Source organism: Felis catus, chromosome C2 (assembly GCF_018350175.1).
Source record: "Felis catus isolate Fca126 chromosome C2, F.catus_Fca126_mat1.0, whole genome shotgun sequence".
Classification (NCBI taxonomy): domain Eukaryota; kingdom Metazoa; phylum Chordata; class Mammalia; order Carnivora; family Felidae; genus Felis; species Felis catus.
The window spans coordinates 122687824-122708607 of NC_058376.1; the positions used below are offsets into that span (position 1 = coordinate 122687824).

At 47.3% G+C, this 20784-nt stretch overlaps 1 protein-coding gene across 3 annotated transcripts in view; it reads right to left on the minus strand.

The window, feature by feature from the left end:
- CLSTN2 (calsyntenin 2) overlaps positions 1-20784 on the minus strand; it is a 616602-nt gene that overhangs the window by 114937 nt on the left and 480881 nt on the right. For all 3 annotated transcript variants that reach the window (XM_003992052.6, XM_019810639.3, XM_019810642.3), the window contains one exon: positions 2668-2853. In XM_003992052.6, coding sequence (XP_003992101.1) covers positions 2668-2853 — 186 coding nt within the window. The remainder of the gene's footprint in view (positions 1-2667; positions 2854-20784) is intronic.

Genomic DNA, 20784 nt, shown 5'->3' on the forward strand with positions numbered 1-20784 from the left:
TCACTGACAGCTGATCAATCATTGGTTAGCTTGCTGATTTTGCCTCCTAAAGCTGTCTTAAAGGCATCCCTACTGCCACTCCCCTGGTTAGGAACTCATTATCTCTTGCTTAGACCATGGCAATAACATCCTAATTGGTCTCCCTGTTTCCATCCAAAACCAATAAAGATTTGGAAGATGAAAAATGCATGACTGCTGAGGCTGAAAGTATCATGGCTGCTCCTTAGTTGGGAGAGCCTGCAAACAACTTGTCTACCATCCACTGAAAACACACGGAAGCTTGTTCCCAGAACCTAAGCTGCCCACAGGAGCAGGAATGATAACCCAGACTCTGTTTTATATGTGACCCAGCCTGCATTTCCCTTGCAGTTGGGAAAGAGCATGGGGTCCGATGAGCTGCCTTCTCCAAAGCTGACTCTAGCAGCAGATGCGCATCTGGGTTTCACTCATTTGCTTCTGCCTTTTTTTCCAGAGCTCTCCCTCCATGGAATTCAAGATTCAGACTCCTAACATGGAGGCAAGAGTGTTCCTACCCATCCTGTTACTAGGACAGAGTCCCCATAGGGCAGTGGGCGGCACTACCGGGGAGGTCACCAGAAAGACACCCAGACTCCCCCCCCCGCCGCTCCCCCAATAAAGGGTTGCTCCTGGAACCAGGTAAGCTCACATCTTGGGGGAAACCTGCTCTCCTTATTGAATGAACGTGCCTCCTGCAAGGCGAGGCTGGCAGCCCAGAAGGAATAAGCTGTGTTAACAACCAGATGCAATTTTGCTCTAAACTTTCTTCCCTGAGAAAATCCTTCTTGCTCTCCCCAGCAACATTCAAAATCAAATCACAAGTGCGTGCCCTTGGGCCCATCTGATCTTTAACAACCTGATTCCATCATCTCCTTCTAACCTGGAGGGGTTTAGGAAATGGCTGTAACCCACCGTGGCACGGGTCGAGTTGACTTATAATCCAGGTGCATGGGGAGCGAAAGGGCATATTCATTCAGAGTAAGATGTCTGAGATGGCTTCTCTGCACGTGGGCTGGAGGCAGTTTGCTGAATACTGTGGGCCCCTTCCATCCATTTTTGCAGGAGCTGTCTGGAATATTGAAGTTGTGATGTTCTCCCCAGCCTACTGCATTGTTCTGGAGAAGCCCCATTCCCGCAGGCCTTCCTGACAGCCTGGTGACATGATAAATGGGACATAGCCTAAAGAGGGTCCATTCCACATTCACTTCTAAAATTTGCACCTGGTTCTTTGGGCAAGAGCAGGGTGGGTGAAGACGTGTGTGTGTGTGTGTGTGTGTGTGTGTGCACGCACACATGAGTGCATGTGTGTGTGTGTGCACAGCAATGTTGAGGGAGGGAAACTGTCCCAGCAATAGTAGTGGAGGGGTCACCAGGAGTGGATGGGAGCCTGAATTGTATCCAGGAGGGTCCTTTTCCTTTTGTGGAGATATAGTTACCCCCAAATATAGGTCTAGTCTAAGAGCAACCTCTTTTCTAAGCTCCCCGCAGCACAGCTAGGGAATCAAATGGGAGTTCCTGAATATTCTTGGTGAGAACACGAGACAAACGAAATATATGTCGCCCACCTCACCCCAAGGCCCATCAACCAACACATCAACGGTCTGGTTTACCAAGCACATGGGACCATTCCCACTGTACTGAGCACTCCACAGGCTGACTGAAGAGATTTACATTCTAGCTCCCAAGGCCTGGCCTGTCTCCTCAGATATTGAGCTAAACAGCCTTCATTCAGGTAGAACTACCTCCAAATTCTGTCTCTGTCACCTTCTAACTGGGATCGTGAGCAAGCCATTTTTCCTCTCTGGGCCTCAACTTTCCCATCTTTAGAACTGGATGAATAACAGCCTCCTCGCACTGAAGATGAGAGAATTAAATCAAGCGATGCATGTGAAGAGCCTAGCAGGTGCACAAAGTCGCTGCTTGGTAAAGTGGTTTCCTTGTGCCGCACCTTCATCAGTCTTGCTTCCTTGCTCTTGGCAGCTCCTTTCCTGTGGCTTCGCCTCACAGAGGCAGTGGGTCCTTTCTGTCACACCGGGACACCTTCACCTGGGCCACCTCCGCCCCCATGCCAGCTCTTCTTCTCTGGTATGGGCGGCCAGGATGGCTTTACTGGCATGCCACCTAAGCTGTCACATAGGTCCCATGCTTGGCCTGGGTCCCTGGCTTGGTTTAATGCTTTGCTGTTGCAGCCTTAAAATTCTTACGAGTTTCTGAACAAGAGCCCCACATTCTCACTTAGCCTGGGCTCTGCAAATTATGAGGGGGTCCTTTGGGAGAGGAAACCGACCGCTCCCCGAGTGATAAGACACCACCCTTCACCCTGGCCCCTGATCGGGTGCCTCTTTAAAATCAACACAGTGGAACAGAGCCCGTGTTTCTTCAGGCTCCACGGTAGGTTGTCTTAAGTGCCTTGTGTCATTAATTGCTGATGAAGAGAAGAGGCTTTGTCCCATGCCTTGCCCACAGCCACACAGTTGGTAAATGGTGGGACCTGGTCAGGTGTGCCCGGTGCCCAGACCTGTGCCATCTGAACCCCTAATCATAGTAAGTAAACTTAATAATCATCCAGGAGGTATATATGCCAATGCGGTGGGCAGGGGCTAATTCTTTCATAATATAAGATATGCTTTGTATATCATTTTTACCCACCACACAATTTCTGAAGGGATCTCTCAGAGTAGGTCTCCCGGTCGCAGCCCTTGCCGATGTAATTGGTCTGCAGCTCCGTGGTGATCTGGATGGAGGACACGGCCCCGTCGCATGTCTCCAGGTGGATGCTGGGGAAAAGCGGCACGCTCCCCGAGCCAGGCTGATACTCAATCCTCTTGGTCCAGTCTGAATAAACGAGGAAAACATTAAAGGCAATCAGGTACGGCCAGTTCTGATGGAACACGGTCTTTGAAAATGTGAATTTGTTCCAATGCAATTGACATCTTAGGGAATGACTTGAGGATAATGGGAATTTCACATTTGCCTAGGCAAAATCTCCTACTGGAGAAACACTAGGCGAATGCAGAAAACGGCAGCCAGCTGCGCTGAGCCAGGTAGGAATGCACAAAACACGCCCGTGGACACACCTCCAGCACCTCTCGGTGCCGCAGCCCACTATGCGTTATAAGCCACATCCACCTGCACCGGCAGTTGCAAATTTCCATCCCATCCAGAGAGCCCTGCGTCCGCCCCGCCACAGTACTGCCCCAACTGTCACCCTCCCCCGTCCTCTCTACATACAAACACCAGGTCTTTTCAAGGGGAAGTGCCGTGCTTATTGTAGTACTTAGATATTTCTGAACCCTTTAACGTGTGTAAAACTGTGCTAATATTTTTTTCTTTGTGCCCTTTTTATCTGTCACCGATGACATTTCTGAGTGTTATGCCCCTCGCTCCCTGTTCCCCATTTTGTCTAGCGGGGTGCTTTTTAGGAACGCGTATGTCTTGTCACAAAATATGAGAGCACAGTAGTTCAGGATTACTTGGGGTCATGAGGTGGGGAGCGAGGATTCTTTCCCAAGCATTCAGGACCGAGGCTCACTTAAGGAGGGCTGATGGTCTTATGACTTCTTTTTAGAGGAAAAATAATTTGGAGGTGATCAAGTGTTGGAGAGGAACAAAACCACGATCAAAATGGCACCACACGAAATAGAGCAATCAACGAAAATAAACACCAAGAGAGAGTGTACACATGAATTGACCGGAACAGCAAAAGCAGCAATTGAAAGTCAGAGCAGATTCCAGGCAACGCTCACACTGACCGGCAACAGTTCTTGCTGACGACGGCAGGCGTACCACGCTCTGTGAGGACACGTGTCTGAGAGGTCTGTTCGACCCTAAGCCAGACGTGTGGGTAGAATCAAGGAATGTGACCTATGGATACTATTAGTTTATGAATCGCAAATGTTTGTCACACAGAACCTTGCTAGAAGGTATCCTTTTGCTGAAGCAGAAATAAAAAGCTATGACATTGCCTGCGCTCACCTGTGAGAAACTGAGAAAGCCTGGCCTGAATGGGTCAGTGTTCTTCACAAGTGCCCAGTGGGCCACTGGCTGCCATATTTAGCAATTCCAGGGGAGGAGCCAGATGCCTTTGTTCACTGAGCACGCGTTTGTTCAGGATTTCCATGTCCTAGGCTCTGTTTGGAGGATCAGGGATGCAGCAGTGAAGGAGTCAGGAAAGGTCCCTGCCTTGCGGAGCTGGGGTGAGGGGTGAGGGTTGGGGGGAGGGCTGTGCTATTCTATCTGAGAGGGTGAGTGTTATAAAAGGGAAAGTCGTGACAGAGAGAGACTCTTTAGATGGAGAGAATTCTGGTTTGAGCTGAGGTCTGAATGTCAAGGATGAACGTATGTGGGAAGACTCAGACAAGCAGGTCGGAAGCAGATGCCCCAGTGATCTTGGTTTGACTCTGCCTGGTCAGGAAGTTCTTGGGCAGGTTAATGAAGGTCTCCAAGCCTCAGACACTTCATCAATAAAATAGGACACAATCATTGCACGGATCTCAAGTGTGGACTTGGAGGGAGGACTGAGGGCTTCAAGTGTGCATGGCATGCAGGAAAGGAAGGAGATGTTCAGTCCAAGGGGACAGGTGTCCCCTGCATTCCATTCCGGATAACCATGGAATCTGAGTTTAAGTCTGATTTTCTCAGAGTGTGCCGTGAGCAGAGACTGCACACAGGGTTGTGAGGCTGGTCACCAGGAACTTACCACGGGAGGATATTGGGATAGGGACTTCATGCGAAACAGAATGTACCTGATTGCATGCTTTTCCTCAGAGCCCCCAGGAACTGTGTCTGGCCTAGCCCGTCACCTCCTGGAGGATGAGATCATGGAGCTGCTCTGAGCCATGCTCCAGAGGTCCCAAGTTCAATTAAGATGAGCCGCTGGAGGACAGGAAGTCCTGTCAGATGCATCTGAAGGTCATAGAGCTGTCAGAAACAGTCCACACCTGACAAGCCTTGAGTCTTAGGTACAATGTTTCATGCCTCTGTGCAGTTGATCATGCTGTTTTTTCTATAGAGAGCTCCCTTTCTATCCCTTTCTGTTTTGTTAACTCCATGCAACCTTTCTGACTTTCTCTAGTCTGGGTAGATACACTCCTCTGTGCTCCACAACACCCTCAGCCTTCGACACAGTATTAGACTCCAAGCTTCATGGTTCCTCCGAGTCCCCCTCACGCTCCATGCCCGGTGCCTGGCACAGAGTAGATGCTCACTCGATGTTGGTAGAAAGTGTGAATGAATCCTGTAGGATTCAGTTGTGTGCTTGCCTCCCCCAGCACCTGGATGCTCCTTAAAGGCAGGGATTGCTATGTTTATTTTTGATGACGCTACATCGAGGTCACAGCGCAGGGTGGACCTGGGGAGCCACAGATACCTAGCCGTGACTGCTGCCGTGGCAGCCTTTCTTGAGCCACAGAAAGAACTTGTGGCCTGTCTGCCCTGTCGCCGGTACTGCCCTGGTTGGCCCCGACCTCAGTCCTACAGAACCACCTAGCCTGACAGCAGCCCATAACATGTTCCTTTTTGTTTGTTTGTTTTCGTTTTGTTCTCAGGCAGGAAGCTGGGCCAGAACTGATGATGGAAGAGTCTCCCTCCTGATAACAAGAAATGGTATCAAGGAGGAGGAGGCCTTTTTCCCTTCCCTGCCTCACCCCTCTTTCCCTGGATCCTCCCTTTCTTTAGAGATGCAGCTAGAAATATGGAGAAAATGGTTTTTTGTAGCAGGCCTTGGTGTGAGCCTCAGGGACCAGTTTTTGAGGTTCTGCTACTTCTGCTGGTAGAAGCTCCTCCCACATTGCCTCCTTCTGGAAGTCTCTTCATTGGAGAAGCCCAAGCCATCCATGGTATTGATTCCTTTTACTCTGGGGGCACTGCAGCTATCTAGATATTTTGGTGGTTATCTTTGATGAGACATTCTACTTCAGGTCCTTTTTAGAAGGAATGAAAATAAAGAAGCAAATAAATATTGAAGGGAAGGTGAGTGGAGGCACAGGCCGAGTAGAGGGTTCATTCCTCTCCCCATCCCCTGGCAGGGGTGAAATTTCCTCTTTGGGAAGAAATCAGGTACAAAAGACAGTTGGGAACATCACATCTACAGCTGCTTTGGTGACCTCATGAGGCTTGCTTTTGAGGGTTTACGAGGAGCAGGCAAATTTGCAACCATATAATAAAAGAAATCGATGAAGCTTTCTGAGCGTAGTGTCCTTGAGAGAGTGGGCAGCTCGCACAAACATCTTTCATTTTCCAAGAAGGAATTTGGGATGGGGAATGAGAGAGCAAAAGGCAAATCATCAAATTCAGCCTCTGTCACATGAAATGTCTATTCATCCTCATTTCCTGGAGGTCGGATAGCAAGATGGTTAAGACTATGACCTCTAAATTCAGTGTGCCTGAGTTCAAACCCCACCCTTACTCCTTCCCGCAAAATGTTTACCTTCCCTGAGCCTCAGCTTCCTCTTATGTGAAAGTGGTGCCTACTACCCAGGATTTGGGAGGGACTAAATGCAGACTCGTTTTAGCACCAAACACAAGGGTTATGTTCAATAGATACATTATTGTTAAATTATCATTTATTCAATAGCACTTATTGCAGGAACTAAAAGGACGTACAATTATTAAGCACCTACAAGGTGCTAAGCACTTCTACATCTATTCTTTTGTTTGGTTCTCCCAACAGCCCAGTGATTATTAACTTAATTGTGCAGATGAGAAAGCCATGGTTGACAGCTGGTATGACTTGCCCAAGGCCATGCAGCTCTTTCGCAGCAGCTCAGCCATGATTCTGAGGATTTGCCAGGAGGGAGAACAAGTGTAATTTTTACAGATTCATTTTTGAATGTTTGATTTATACTGATAGATAAAGATATAGACATAGATATAGATATACAGATATGGACAGATCTATCTATATAATGTATATTGTATATATTATATATACATATATATTTTATATATTATATATAATACATATTTTATATATATTATATATACATATATATTATATATTATATATAATACATATATTATATATTATATATAATACATACATATTATATATATTATATATACATATAATATAATATATAATATTATATATATAATACATATTATATATGTATATATAATATATATAATATGTATGTATTATATATGTATACATATATAAGTATGTATACATATAATATGTATGTATATATATAATATATATAATATGTATGTATTATATATAATATATATAATATATTATATATATATTATATAGTATATATATAATATATATAATGTATTATATATATTATATATATACTATATAATATATTATATAATATATATAATGTATTATATATATTATATATATATTATATTATATATATATATATACCCAGACTCCTGAGTCTCCACTGCCTCACCTGCAGATTCAAGTTAGTTACTCCTCATGGGCTTGTTATGAGCATTGAAGGCTAAGGGCCCAACACAGTGGAAGCCCTTAGCCTTACTTAAATTGTGAGTTGAAGACTCACAATAGGAAAGTGTCACACCCTGCTTTACAAGCTTCCCACACTTCTCTGAGCTGTACTGCTCGGAAATAAAGTCTTTCCAGTTTGTAAAGGACCTGGAGACTGGTTTATGAACTGTGGTTCAATTTTTTTCTTAAGTGAAGAGAAAGGAAGCAGACTACCTCTTGTTTTGATAAATCAGGCTCAATTACCTCATAAGTATTCCTGGAAAAGCTAACAATAGAATGCCTTTAGGAGTTAAACTCCTTCCTCCTGGATTAAGGATTTAGAAACATAATGATTTTATTATAATTCCTGCTAAATTTGGGGAACACATGTTTCTTATCAGGAGAATATTAACCACTTGGGACTCTCATATTAGATGCCTAGAGGTGGAAAAAAGCAAATCTGAGACTTCTGGACAGTACAGGCGTTGGGGGTTCTTGTAATCCAAGACATTCAGAATTGTTCCCCTTCTGGGCTCACAAGTGACACCGAAGGATGAAAAGGAAAGACACAGGTCTGTCAAAACACGCTTCTCTCCTTAACTGTGTGCTCGTGGGCCTGCAGCTCTTTGTGGCCTCAGCTGAAGAAGCATCAGGTGTTCTAGAAAACTGCTGGATTCATGCAAGGTGACTGGCTGGATGTGGGGGTGCTGGAGCGTGGGAGGGCAGGAAGGGGTGGCCCCCTGCACAGGATTGTTCAGGCAGCTGACATTCTCACATTCTCTGCAGGCGTCGGCCATCTGGTGTCTTTGAGGACTTTCTCCAGGAGATGGGTAACTTTGAGTTGGGCACCGAGGGACTTCCTTTCCTACTGGGAGAAGCTAGGGAGGTACTTTTGCTCAGCAGCAAGCACCTTTATCCCCAGGACCACCCAGTGCATCTGAATTGGGGGTGGGTTAGGAAGTAGAGAGGGGCTGGCAAAGTAAGTAGAGGTCAGATGATGAGGGTAAGCGGTTTGGGTTTCACCTTAAAGCTAGTGAAGAGCCTTAAATGGGTGTTTAGTAAGGACATAAAGTATCCAGATTCTGCTTTGAAAAAGTCATTTGGCAGCTGGATTATGTCTGGTGTTCATTTTCAGAGCATTAGCACGCTCCTGATTGCCACCTCTTAATCCATGCAGAGGGCCACCCTCCGACAGGGTCACACAATGAGGAATTAACTTCAATTCAGTTAGATTCAATTTAATTAAGTTCAAGATTGTTAACCCTGCAGCTGGACAGACTCAGGTTTGAACCCTAGCTCTGCCACTTCTTGGCTGTGTAGCCTTGAATGAATCACTGAACCTCTCTGAGTCTCATTTTGCATCTGTAGAATGAAGACAACCCCCGGGAAAGTTGCTTTGTGGAATTGGGGGAAAGGTATGAAGAGCAGCAGGCACAGAGAGCTACTGTTATTACTACTACTATCATTCTTGTATCATTCTTACCATTTCTCAGTTGCCAGGTCTTTACTGAGCACCTACTGTGTGCCAGGCAGAGCCCTAGACATGGGAGGCTGAGAAGTAGGACTCATAGCCCCTAACTGGATGGCTCACAGTGAAGGCAGCAGCCACAGATAGCAGCCAGATTCTAGGCAGACAGAGGAACAAAGAGCAGGCCCCAGGGAACAGAGAAGAAGTAAATTACGCTGAGTAGTAGAGAGATCAACGGAGCCTCCCTGGAGGAAGTGACCTGGGCATTTGTTTTAATATAGGTTTTATTTATTTAAGTAAGGTAAGGCGAACAGATCAGGATGCTGTTCCATTGAACAGATCGTTTGTTACACTCACAGATCCCAAGGAGTGGGGCTATGCCAGGTCACTGAGGGCATGGGGAGAAGCAATGTGGTCAGTCAGGAGGCAGAGGAGGGGAAAACTGTGGGCATGGGCCTTTATTGTGGTTTCCAAGGGAAGGAATGGGCAAAGCATGGTAACCAGGTTTAAGAATGCCAAAAATGTAGTCTTATAAAGCAGGTGGCTCAGTGGGTTAAGCGTCCGACTTCCGCTCAGGTCATGATCTCACGGTTCGTGGGTTCATGCCCTGCGTCGGGCTCTGTGCTGACAGCTCAGAGCCTGGAGCCTGCTTGTGATTCTGTGTCTCCCTCTCTCTCTGCTCCTCCTGCACTCATGCTCTGTCTCTCTCTCTCAAAAATAAAAAAAAATTAAAAAAAAAAAGACCACCCAAAATGCTAGTTTGTGTAATTTCAGCAGCTTCTGGTATACAGGGGCTGTCCCTTGTTGTCTGCTACTGGCCCTGGGGTGGTTAGGGCAGATAGATGGTGATATATGGCGGCACAGGATATGAGAGCCCAATAAAGAGGGTGATTGGGGGAGTATGGGTTCTGGATTGGTTGGTCTGCATTTGAAAAGCAAAAGGGTAAGTTGTTTCCTATCTCTAGGAATTGGCTAGCCCTGATGGGGAGTCCCTCCAGGGTCAGCAGGACCCCAGTTATCAAAACATCAGAATATAGACAATAAAGGCATGGTTAATGCAGAACTGCAGAAGGAGGGGGAATGCCAGAAAGCAGAATAGAATCCCAGGATGTCTCCACCATGGCCTTGGGGCTTCTCAAGGCCAAAGGAGGCTATTTAGACGGAAGGAGGCTATTTAGATGGTACCCACCACCCCAATCTACAGCTCAGCAGCCTAGCCATGACTCAGAAAGTGTCATGGGGCGCCTGGGTGGCGCAGTCGGTTAAGCGTCCGACTTCAGCCAGGTCACGATCTCGCGGTCCGTGGGTTCGAGCCCCGCGTCGGGCTCTGGGCTGATGGCTCAGAGCCTGGAGCCTGTTTCTGATTCTGTGTCTCCCTCTCTCTCTGCCCCTCCCCCGCTCATGCTCTGTCTCTCTCTGTCCCAAAAATAAATAAAAAATGTTGAAAAAAATTTTTTAAAAATAATAAAAAAAAAAAAAAAAAAAGAAAGTGTCAGACCTGTGTGAGTCATGGGGTGTCCTCCAGGGGGTGTAGTGTCACATGGGCCAGAACTTCTGTAGAGTAGGGATCTTCTGTAGAGTAGGTAATACTGAGAACAAACTGAGGGTTGTTGGGGGGTGGGGGAGAGGGGAAAGTGGGTGATGGCCACTGAGGAGGGCACCTGTTGGGATGAGCACTGGGTGTTGTATGGAAACCAATTTGACAATAAATTATATGTATAAAAAAACGGGAAAAAATGAAAAAAAAAAAGTTAAAAAATGAAAAAAAAATAAAGATTCTTCCAAGGCCTTTGTAAAATGGTAACAAAAGCTGACTTCTGAGACTCACTTTCTCTCCCCTCTCCCCATGTGGCTTCTGGGGGTGAGTTCTTCTGTGCCCTCGTCTGGTTTTGGGTAGGGCCGTGATGACACTTAGACAACAGAGTGTGAGACCCTCCTCTGTTAACCAGCTATTGCACGCTGGGCCAGATACTCTGCCTCGATTTCCTCAAGTAAAATGAGGGGAGATTACAACCACATCTCCTGGGGATGTCGTGAAGATTAAGTGAGACAATACAGGTGGGAGACTCGGGACTTGTGCCAGGCCCACCTGACTCCAAAGCCAAACCCCAGAAAGAATTCCTTGCTTTTCTGAATTCTTTTTCTTGTTACATTTCCTGAACTGCTGCTATAGGTCTGTAACTATGGGGAGGGACATTCAGCTGGAAGGAGACAGGAGGAGGTGAGGAATCAGTGAGGTGGGACATCCAATCCTGGCTCTAAGACTAGCTTCGTGCTGAGAAGGGCCTTGTGCTTGCTTTATTTTTTAATTCTTTTAGGTTTATTTATTTGTTTAGAAAAAGAAACAGAGAGTGAGCAGGGGAGGGACACAGAGAGAGGGGGAGAGTGAATTCCAAACAGGCTCAGCACTGCCAGCCCGAAGCCCGATGTGGGGCTTGAACTCATGAACTGTGAGATCATGACCTGAGCCAAAACCAAGAGCTGGACGCTTAACCGACTGAGCTACCCAGGCACCCGCATTGTACTTGCTTTAATGCTCTGCTGTCTCTGTCTTGAAATTCTAAATAATTTTCACACAAGAGGCCCTCCATTTTTATTTTCATCTGGGACCCACAAATTATGTAACTGGTCCTGCCTTTCAGCTAAATAGCCTTGGGCATGTTCCTTAACCTTTCAGAGCCTCAGTTTCTTCATCTGCAGAATGGGGATTGTTGTTATCCACCCTAAAAGGAGGAACCCGGGCCTTGGGGTCAGACCTAAGTGTGAATCCTGGGTTTCCCACTTGATACCACATATGGTGGGTTGGTCATCTCCCTCTCTGCCTGAGCAGACAGACACTGGTTATATGCTCACCTAATGCAGAGCTCTTGATAGGGTTTGTGTCAGATAATAAATGCAAACCACTGGGGCGCCTGGGTGGCTCAGTCGGTTAAGCGTCCGACTTCAGCTCAGGTCATGATCTCGCGGTCCGTGAGTTCGAGCCCCGCGTCGGGCTCTGGGCTGATGGCCCAGAGCCTGGAGCCTGCTTCCGATTCTGTGTCTCCCTCTCTCTCTGCCCCTCCCCCGTTCATGCTTTGTCTCTCTCTCTCTCTGTCTCAAAAATAAATAGACGTTGAAAAAAATTTTTTTTAAAAAAATAAATGCAAACCACTTAGCCCCGTGCCCGACATAGAACAGGCCCCTACACAATTTAACAGGCATTAAATTACGTGGCTTTCTCTTCTCCAATTAAAAACAATTACACAGGCACAATTTACAAAGAAACAAAAACACAAACTCTCTGAACTCAATTACAAATATAAGGAATCCTCTCTCTTCCTTTATTACTGACCCTTTCCATTTACTATATTTTACTTTCACAAAGTCAGATCATTTTATTACCTTTTAATTCTTACTAAAAAGAGATATCTTAATTAACTATAAAAGAGAACACGGGAGGGGAAAAACACCGCTGTGCCCACCCATATCCCCGGTTAAGCCTCAAGGCTTTGCCTCTGCCTGGGTGTTCACTTCCTGCCCTTCCTGTGGCTGGTCCTCCTCTGCCTCCAGGCCTCAACTCACTCATGACTTTGTAAGGCCTTCTCTGCCTCACCTTGATGACCAGCACCCCGCTTCCACATAATCCCTGCCTGTCCTCCCCTCTGGAGAATTATTTACTTATTTGTTTCTGGCCCATTCCTGCTCTGGAGCATAACCTATACATCACTGCAGTGCCTGGCCCATAACAGGTGCTCAGTAATGAGCGATTAGGTATATAAAAACCAACACACGCACACACACACACACACACACGCGCGCGCACACACACACTCCGATTTCGCTGTCAGAGGTGAGGAAGGCAATCATATGGATTCAGGGAACCCTTGTTGCTGACCATGTAAGACTGCACACCTTGCCTGTCTGTCATCCACCCAGCCCCCAGCCAGCCCCCAAATGACAGACTGCCAGGCATTAAAGTGGAAAAATTCGAGACGTGGCTGCTGTATGTGTGTGTCCATATGTGTGCAGGCACACACCCCAGCCTGAATGTGAGTGTCTGAGGGCAAGTGTATATAATGATGAAAGTGCATTGACATATGGCTCCAGCTCTGGAAAACTTCATGTATTTTCAACCCTTTTAATACCTCCCTCACCCTTGCGACATCACGATAAATGCCAAATGAAATAGAAATTTGTCCTCAAATTGTGTCCTGCCTATGAAGTTCTCTCTGGTTTCCCGATGGCAGAGGGGTTTTAATTTTGTCTCAAATTCACACTGTGACTCGTTGGCCTGAGAAAACCCTCACATCTCCACCAGGGTGATCTCAGAGTCATGTACATAAACACTTTCAGGCCTTATTCTGGGAACACCTGGCAAACTGTAGACAGCTTTCTGCCCAACGGCTTCTAGCTGCAGCCAGCAGCTTCTATCATACCCTCTTCCCAGCCTGTCAGTGTCAACCAGGAGAAACCACGCCATTAGGCAAGGACCATGGAGGGAGGCTTGCTGAGCAGACTAAATTGGAAAGATGATCCAAACCATTTTAGATTTTGTGGAGGGCGAGGGCAAGGCCATGTTGCCAGAACAAAGCTACTGTGGTCTGCAGACTGGTCTGGTCCCTGAACTGCTTGTTATGTCTGTCATGAGGTCAGTAGAGAAATCAACAGTAAGCATTTAGAAACTTTTCTAGCAATTTGGCAGAGGAAGTTTATGTTTGTTGAATCTAATAAAAATAAAATTTGCGTTTAGAGTTTGAATGTCTTCGCTGTTTATTTCATTTCCTCAGAAATTTGTTTCTATTACATTTTTATAAAGTTCTGGTCCACAAGTGATTGGGGAAAAAAAAAAAAAAACCCCTGGTTCTTCACCACAGATGATTTAAGAAGCATGCTTCTAGATTATACCCTATTTTAACAGTTTCCTAAAACTTACTTCCAAAGGCTTTATTTCTAGAAGGAAGTACTTCAGAGCATTGTAACATTTTACACTCCACATGCAAAGGGCCGTTAAGGCTTCCTGCTTCTGAATTTTAGATGGCTACCAAGATCAAGGTCTCTCCACTCTAGTTTAAGGCCATCATATCTTCTCACCGGGACCAATCACTATGACAATTTCCTATCTCACTCTCTTTGTCTTTCTAATCTACACTGGTCACTGCTGCCTGACTGCAATACAACCAGTTCCTCTTCCAGGAAGTCCTCCATGATTGCCCCAGGCTGGACCACATTCTCTCCTCCCCAATTCACAGAGTTTGCAATGCACATCATCTATGTGGGATTCACACTGTGTTCCCCAAATTATCGTCTGTAGACAGGCGCAAGATCAGGGCTAGCCTCAGAAGAATCACCAGAAACAACTTCTGAAGACACTAATTCCTGGGTACCACCTTAGGAGATTCCAGTGGAAGGTTTTGAGGACAAGGGTCTAGAATCTGTCATTTTAACCATCCCCCTAAGTGACTGGGTTGCGCAGACAGACTTGGAAGCCACTAGCCCGAACAATATGGGCAATGAACTCCTGTTCCTCCTCCCACTGCATTCATGCCCCAACAGCCAGCAAGGGGCTGAGAAAGGATTTCTGCCCCCCACGCAGGACGCCCAAAGGGAGACCTGTCTACTGCCTGGAAACTGACCCAGCAGGGTAGGACAATAAGCTGTCTTTTCTTTCTCTACCTTCTGCAGGGCAAAGCACAGGTTCTAGTCCCAGAAGAACCACGAATGTGGGACCCAGGGCTCTCAGTGGGGAGAGAGCCACTGCTGGTTATGTGCATTGGATGATTACTCCTGACCATGCCCTCCTCCCAGTGATTTGGGACTTAGCCATGCAAGTGGCTTTGACCAGAAGAATAAACTAGTCATTTATTTCTGTAATTGTTTTTTGTCTGCAACTCTCTATCTCCCGCTACCCCATCAGAAGTTCCGCGAGAGCAGAGTCTATATCTGTTTAGTTTTAAAATCTCCAGTACCTGGTACACTTCCTGGACCTCTCACTGAATTCAGCCTCTCACTGAATATTTGGGAAATGGACTGGCAAGGATGTTTCGTGAAAGGCACCTGTCTTTCTGGGGCTCAGGGAATTCCGTTGGCCGTCCTGCTTTGGTCAGACTTTCTCCTTGATGCATTCCTTGTGGATTTTCCTGCTTCCTCCAGCCTCTGTGAACTGAAGAGGCTCGGATCCACTCTGTGTGTGCTGCTTCTCCAGGGCCCCCGGATCCGCACACAGCCTTTGGGCTCTCCTCTGCTCCCATGCTTGGCACAAGCCCCTGGACACCGCGCCCCAGTGCAGCTAGCCCCTGGCCAGCCACGTGTTGTGAGGGGACCCATTCTCTTCCGTGTGGCTCTCTGATGCCAGTGCCAGTGCCTCCGTTCCCCAAAAGGCCTCTGAGCTTGCTAGTATTGGTCACCACCTCTTTAAAGCTGTGTGGTCCCCTTTCGCCCTGGCTCCAAGCTCCCTGGGGGTGTTGGGGAGCAGCCGGTGCTGCCATTGAAGAGAACCCTGTGGTGTTCAGCAACCAGGACTCCCACCCAAAGCTTGGCTGCTACTTTCTCCCCAACTCCTTCGTCTCCAAAGATTCTCAACTCACATGCCTCTCAACTCCCAAACAGAAACACAGCAGGCAGAATTGATGCTAGAAAGGTGTGGAAACCAAGCAATTTAAGAGCAGCTTTTCTGAAGGATAATTCTCCCAAGGGGGAAATCATTAACTCAACCAACCAGGGTACTTTCTCTTGGATTTATAGAAACTCTTCTCTCTTACGTCCAATAAACATGAGCATTTTCCAGCCAATTTTCTTATCTTGGGACAAATGTATTATTGGTGCAAGATGGAGTAGCTATTCTTCAAGAATCTTTAGTTTTATGGCTTTGAAAAGCTTCTGCAGTGCAGGATTATAGTTTTGTTCACGCACACATTTTCAGCCTTTTTGTAAAGATGTCCTCTGTATACTTTTCCTGCTCCGGCGATATAGATCTCCTTAATCTACAGATCACTTGTACACGGTCGCAAAACTTTTTTATTTTTTAAATAAAAAGACTGTGACTCTGGGTGATATTACAGTCCGGGAAGACTTTTCATTTCACTGAACGGCATTCTAAAATTGGAACCGAATTATCGTCTCTTCAGAAAATACAGTACACATCTGCAGAGTTGGTCACACACACTGGAAGCCCGGGAGTGCGTGTGCGTGAAGGTGGGGAGGGCTGTCACTCATGCTACTGCGGGGCCGCACAGGCCATCACAAATGATTGGACTGGCGCTTGGCAAAACATATCTCAGGCCAGGAAATGCCCATGTACTTGGGCCCAGGTGACATCCTCCCGAGAAAGCGATTCAAAATGCAAAGACTTTTGCACAGAGAGCTTTACTGGTGCACAAAAAAGGAAAATGGAGCCAAGCTAAAGTCAATCACACTGCACCCTATCTAACTGCAAGGACACAGACAAGCACATCTGACCTTCTGTGAAGGAATATTATGCAGCTGCGGAGGGGGTGGTGAGGCTTTATGATGCGCGACAGTGCATAATGCCTAAAGTAAGTGCAGCTTGTAAGCACCAAGCTGTCCTGGGGATACTCCTCCCTACCCCTTCCACTACTGCCCCTTTCCCCACACCCTCAGTGCACCTGGAGAACTGCACTGACACCTCAGGTCTCAGCCTCTTGTCACCTTCCCTGGGAAGCCTTTCTAAAGGGTTGGGCACCCCTGTTCTCTGCTTTCCTAGCCCCTGGGTCCCCTGGCGACTGCTCTGACTTCCCTGTTTGGGAATGATCTCTTCCTGACCTGTCCACCTGCTTGCCCTCACCCCACTGCTCCAGCTCACGGTCCCTAGGGGCTCACCATCCGCCTGGCACAGAGTTGACCCTGAGTGGAGTTCCGTGAGTGGAGTGGAACTTTTGAGAGCTTCTCTGTTGTGCCAGGACCATGGCTGGCCCTCTGCATGGTTATAGAGGGTCAACGCTCCCAAACCCTGTAATGACATCTGAAGGGACATGATATGCTCAACAATGTGACTCCAGGGCCCCCCTGGCAGACCAGGGAAGACTCATAACTACATGTAGTCACTCTATCTCCCAAGTACCATGTGAAGCGGATGAGGGGAGAAGAGGACACTGTTCCTGCCCACTTTAGAGGTGAGGACAAGTGTGGCAAGGAGAGGTAGGCAGCTTGCCATAGTTCACATTTATCACTAGAACCCAAGTGTCTGGCTGGCACGCAGGTGGTGACACTGGTGCCCGGGCTGGCTAGGTCTGTCCTCCCACTCAGGGATGCAGGGAGCTGGAAGAAAACCACCATTCAATGGTCTTTGTGCTGGGCTTCTCACAAAGCCCAGTCCGCCTGGCATCCATGTGGGGAAGGGAGTCATAGGAGGGGCATTTCACTGATGAGAGAGCTGATGCTAAGATGTCAAAAGACCTGCCAAAGGTCACACGGTCAGAAAATGATGCCAAGAGGTTGGCCCGACTCCTAAACCCACTATAGTATCTTCTCTTTCTTCTCTTCCTTCATCCTCCTCATTGGTACCGTGGACCCGTTCCGGTGGCCGGCCACAGGTCTACCTCGTGACAACCCTCTGAGACAGGTACAAGAGCCTCATTTTGCAGACGCCACATCTGAAGGTTCAGAGAGGTTACGTGGCTCCCCTAATGGCCCTGAGCTGAGGGCATGGTAGAACCTGCATTTGAACTCTGCTCTTTCTGGCTTCACAGCCGTCCCTCTGAAGCCCCACCCTCTGCTGACTCCCTGCAGGGAGCAATTGTAGCAGGCTGCAAAAACTTAAAAGAACTATCAGTCGAAGAGGCTGATCGCGTGTGGTTCCAGGGCAGACCCGTGTCTTCAAAGAGATGGGGTAGAGCATGTGGGTTCTAAGTCAGAAAACCCAATACCATCCACTGTTCTCCCTCTCAGCATCTGTGTGTCCTTGGGTAAGCCCCATATCCTCGGTAGTCCGGTCCCCAAGGAGTCATCTAAGAAGGCTGAGAGGTGGCCTCACTACTCTGGATGCAGGCAGGTCCCAGAGGTGGGCTCGTGTGGCAAGAGTGATACCTCCCCCACACCATTCCACAAGCCACAGTCCTCGCTCAAGGCTGCCCCGGTGTCCAATCACACATTTTTCTCACAACGTGAGGGAAGGATTCTAACTACAAAATTTTTCTCAAAATAGCCTTCAATGGTCTCAAAAGGTGGTCAGCATTCTCCTTTGCTTGGAGACACATTGTAGATGAAGAGACAGGAGATCTGTGTCTACAGACAGATGGGACTGAGATTGATGTAGGTCCTGGATATAACTAGTTAAGGCCAGCGTCTTAACCTCAATGTTCTCATCTGCCAAAAGGGGAAAAAACAGCTTTCGGGGTATATGCTGAGGAGTAAATGGGACAATACACGCATCCCTGTTAGACAGGGTTTGGCAAAGATTAAATACTTACTCACTGGTGACCGTTACTCTGATGGAGCTCTGTTTGGGACAAATGCGGTCCGCCTGCACCCCCTCCCCGCCAGGGCTGAGACGATTAGACCCAGAAACTTCCCAAGCCCATTTCCACTCATGTTCACATGGAGGCACAGGGGAGCCAGGTAGAAACAGGCTCGAGCAGACGAGCTTCCCCAGCAGGTCTTTAAGCACATTAAGACGCCACCGAGTAGGTAAATCAGCATCGTGTACAGAAGCCATTTGTTGCACCATAATGATCGGCTGTGTCAGTGATGTCAAAACAGGTCGTTATTCGCGGAGGAGTGCCCCTGGAGGCCCTCTGCCAGGAGCTCGGATGCTCTCCTCGCAGATCTGAGCGGACCCAAGGTGCAGCTGCCCCGGGGTCACTCTGCCGGAGTCAGTGGAATTGGGCTTCAGTGATGGCTTTTCCAATTATTTGGGAAGAAAATGCTCCATTGTAACTTAAAAAAAAACAACAGTATAAAGGGAACTAAAAGAGCTGCTGTTCATTGAGCCCCCGTGTGTGTGGTTAAGAGCACGGTGTTCCACAGGCAGGCTTGCTTCTGGCCCTCAGGAGAAGGCATTATTGTCCGTTTCTATGTAGGCAAGCTGAACCAGGCAGGAGTGACTTTCCTGAGGATGCAGCGTGGGTTAGAGCTGAGGAGGGACTGAGGCCTGTGTGCCCAGCCCCCCAGACTGTGCTTTTTCCACACACCCCACCCCACTGTCTCCCTTTGGTCCAATCTAAAGCTCTAAAATCAAGACTGCAAAGCTCAAGACACACAGCCTTACTCAAGTCTATAAATTTCTGTGTGTGTGTGTGTGTGTGTGCGCACACAGGCACATGTATCCATTTATATGATGGTACCTATCTTACCAATTTTAGTCATAACATTATTTGCATGGCAATCTAAGTTTTATAAAGTACTTCCAAACATAGGACCTCTTTGGGCCTCCTTACAATCCTGCCAGATGATTAGGCCAAGGGTTATGATTCTCCATTAACAGCTGAGGAAACCCAGGCTCAGACAGGGCAGTGGCTTCCGCAAAGGCTATGGCCAATCACGACAGGGCTAAGGGTTGGCCTGAGCCCTTTTCACTCTCACTCAGTGCTGTCGTCACTAGTTTGTTCCTGAGTCCGGCACCCCCAGACCCCATCACCTTCCTCAGCCTTGGGGAGGGTTCAGAGGATGGATATCTAAGGAATAAGGGGAAGGGGGTGACTGTAGAGAACAGGGACACAGGGAGAGGAGATGATATGACAAAGGGGAAAGTCAAGAGGATAGGAGAAGCCTGAAGGTGGAGAACACCTATGGGATGAAAGAGCAGAGCCCCTGGGGATGAACGTCAAATAAAGCCAGGTACTGGTGAATGGAAGGGTGGAAGGTGGGTAATTTTCACGTTCGGTTCTCTTACAGGGGAAGGTAGCCTTCCCTACTCTGGGGTGAGTTGCTGTGCTTGAGTCCGTCATCTTTGGGTTTGAAGTTTCACATATGTCTCAAGCTCACATTGTGTTTCTCTGGCCCATGTGATCACCAGAAGCAACTTCAGGTTCAGGCAAAAAGTATCTGAGAGATGGACAGTCTGCAAGTGTGGGTTTATTTTCACATGAGCTGTCATTTAAGGCAATGGTGCACCAGACCAGCATCAATCCAGGAAAGATGGATGCGTTGGGCAGGGCAAGGAGAGGGCACAATGAATGTCAGGGGACCCCTTAGGTGCCACATGTACAGTGCTTCCTTGAACTGGAGCTACCCTTTCAAGCTAAGTCTCATCGCCTTTTTGTAGATAAGGTGATGGAGAGGTGAAATGTGTTGCCTGAGGGTACTCAGGTGGCTTCTCTTCTGAACAATCTCCTGAGATGCCCTTTTAGAGCTAGTAACGTGCCCCTTTGGAAACTCCCAACCTCCTTGTTCTAGCCTTCTTCTCCTACCGCTTCAGTAATTCTTTGAGATAGGCAGTTATAACTTTGAATTCTATCTATGCCATTCATCAGCTGTGAGATATTGACCAAGGTCACTCAAACGTTCTTAACCCTAAGTTTTCCTTATCTGTAAAGTGGGCTAGAATTTCATATCTCACAGGGTTGTTCCTGTCCTTTGTGCAGCAACACAGAGGACTTTTTGGACTTCCGTGTTCCTTTTCTTCTGTCTTAATGTGTCTATTTGGTGTTCCATTCTTTCTAGGCTGTCCAAGGCGCTCCAATAAATTACTTCTCACTAAGGTGTCAATGGAAGATAATAGCTCCATGCAGGTGTCACCAAGTATTCTCTGTAAAGGGCCAGAAAGTAAACATTTAGGCTTGGAGGACCACCTGGTCTCTGTTGAAACTGCTCAGCTCTGCTGTTAGAGTGCAACAGCAGCCATGAGATGATATGAAATGGACGAGCATGGCAGGATGCCAATAAAGCTTTATTTATAGGCACTAAAATGTGAATTTCATGTGGCCCA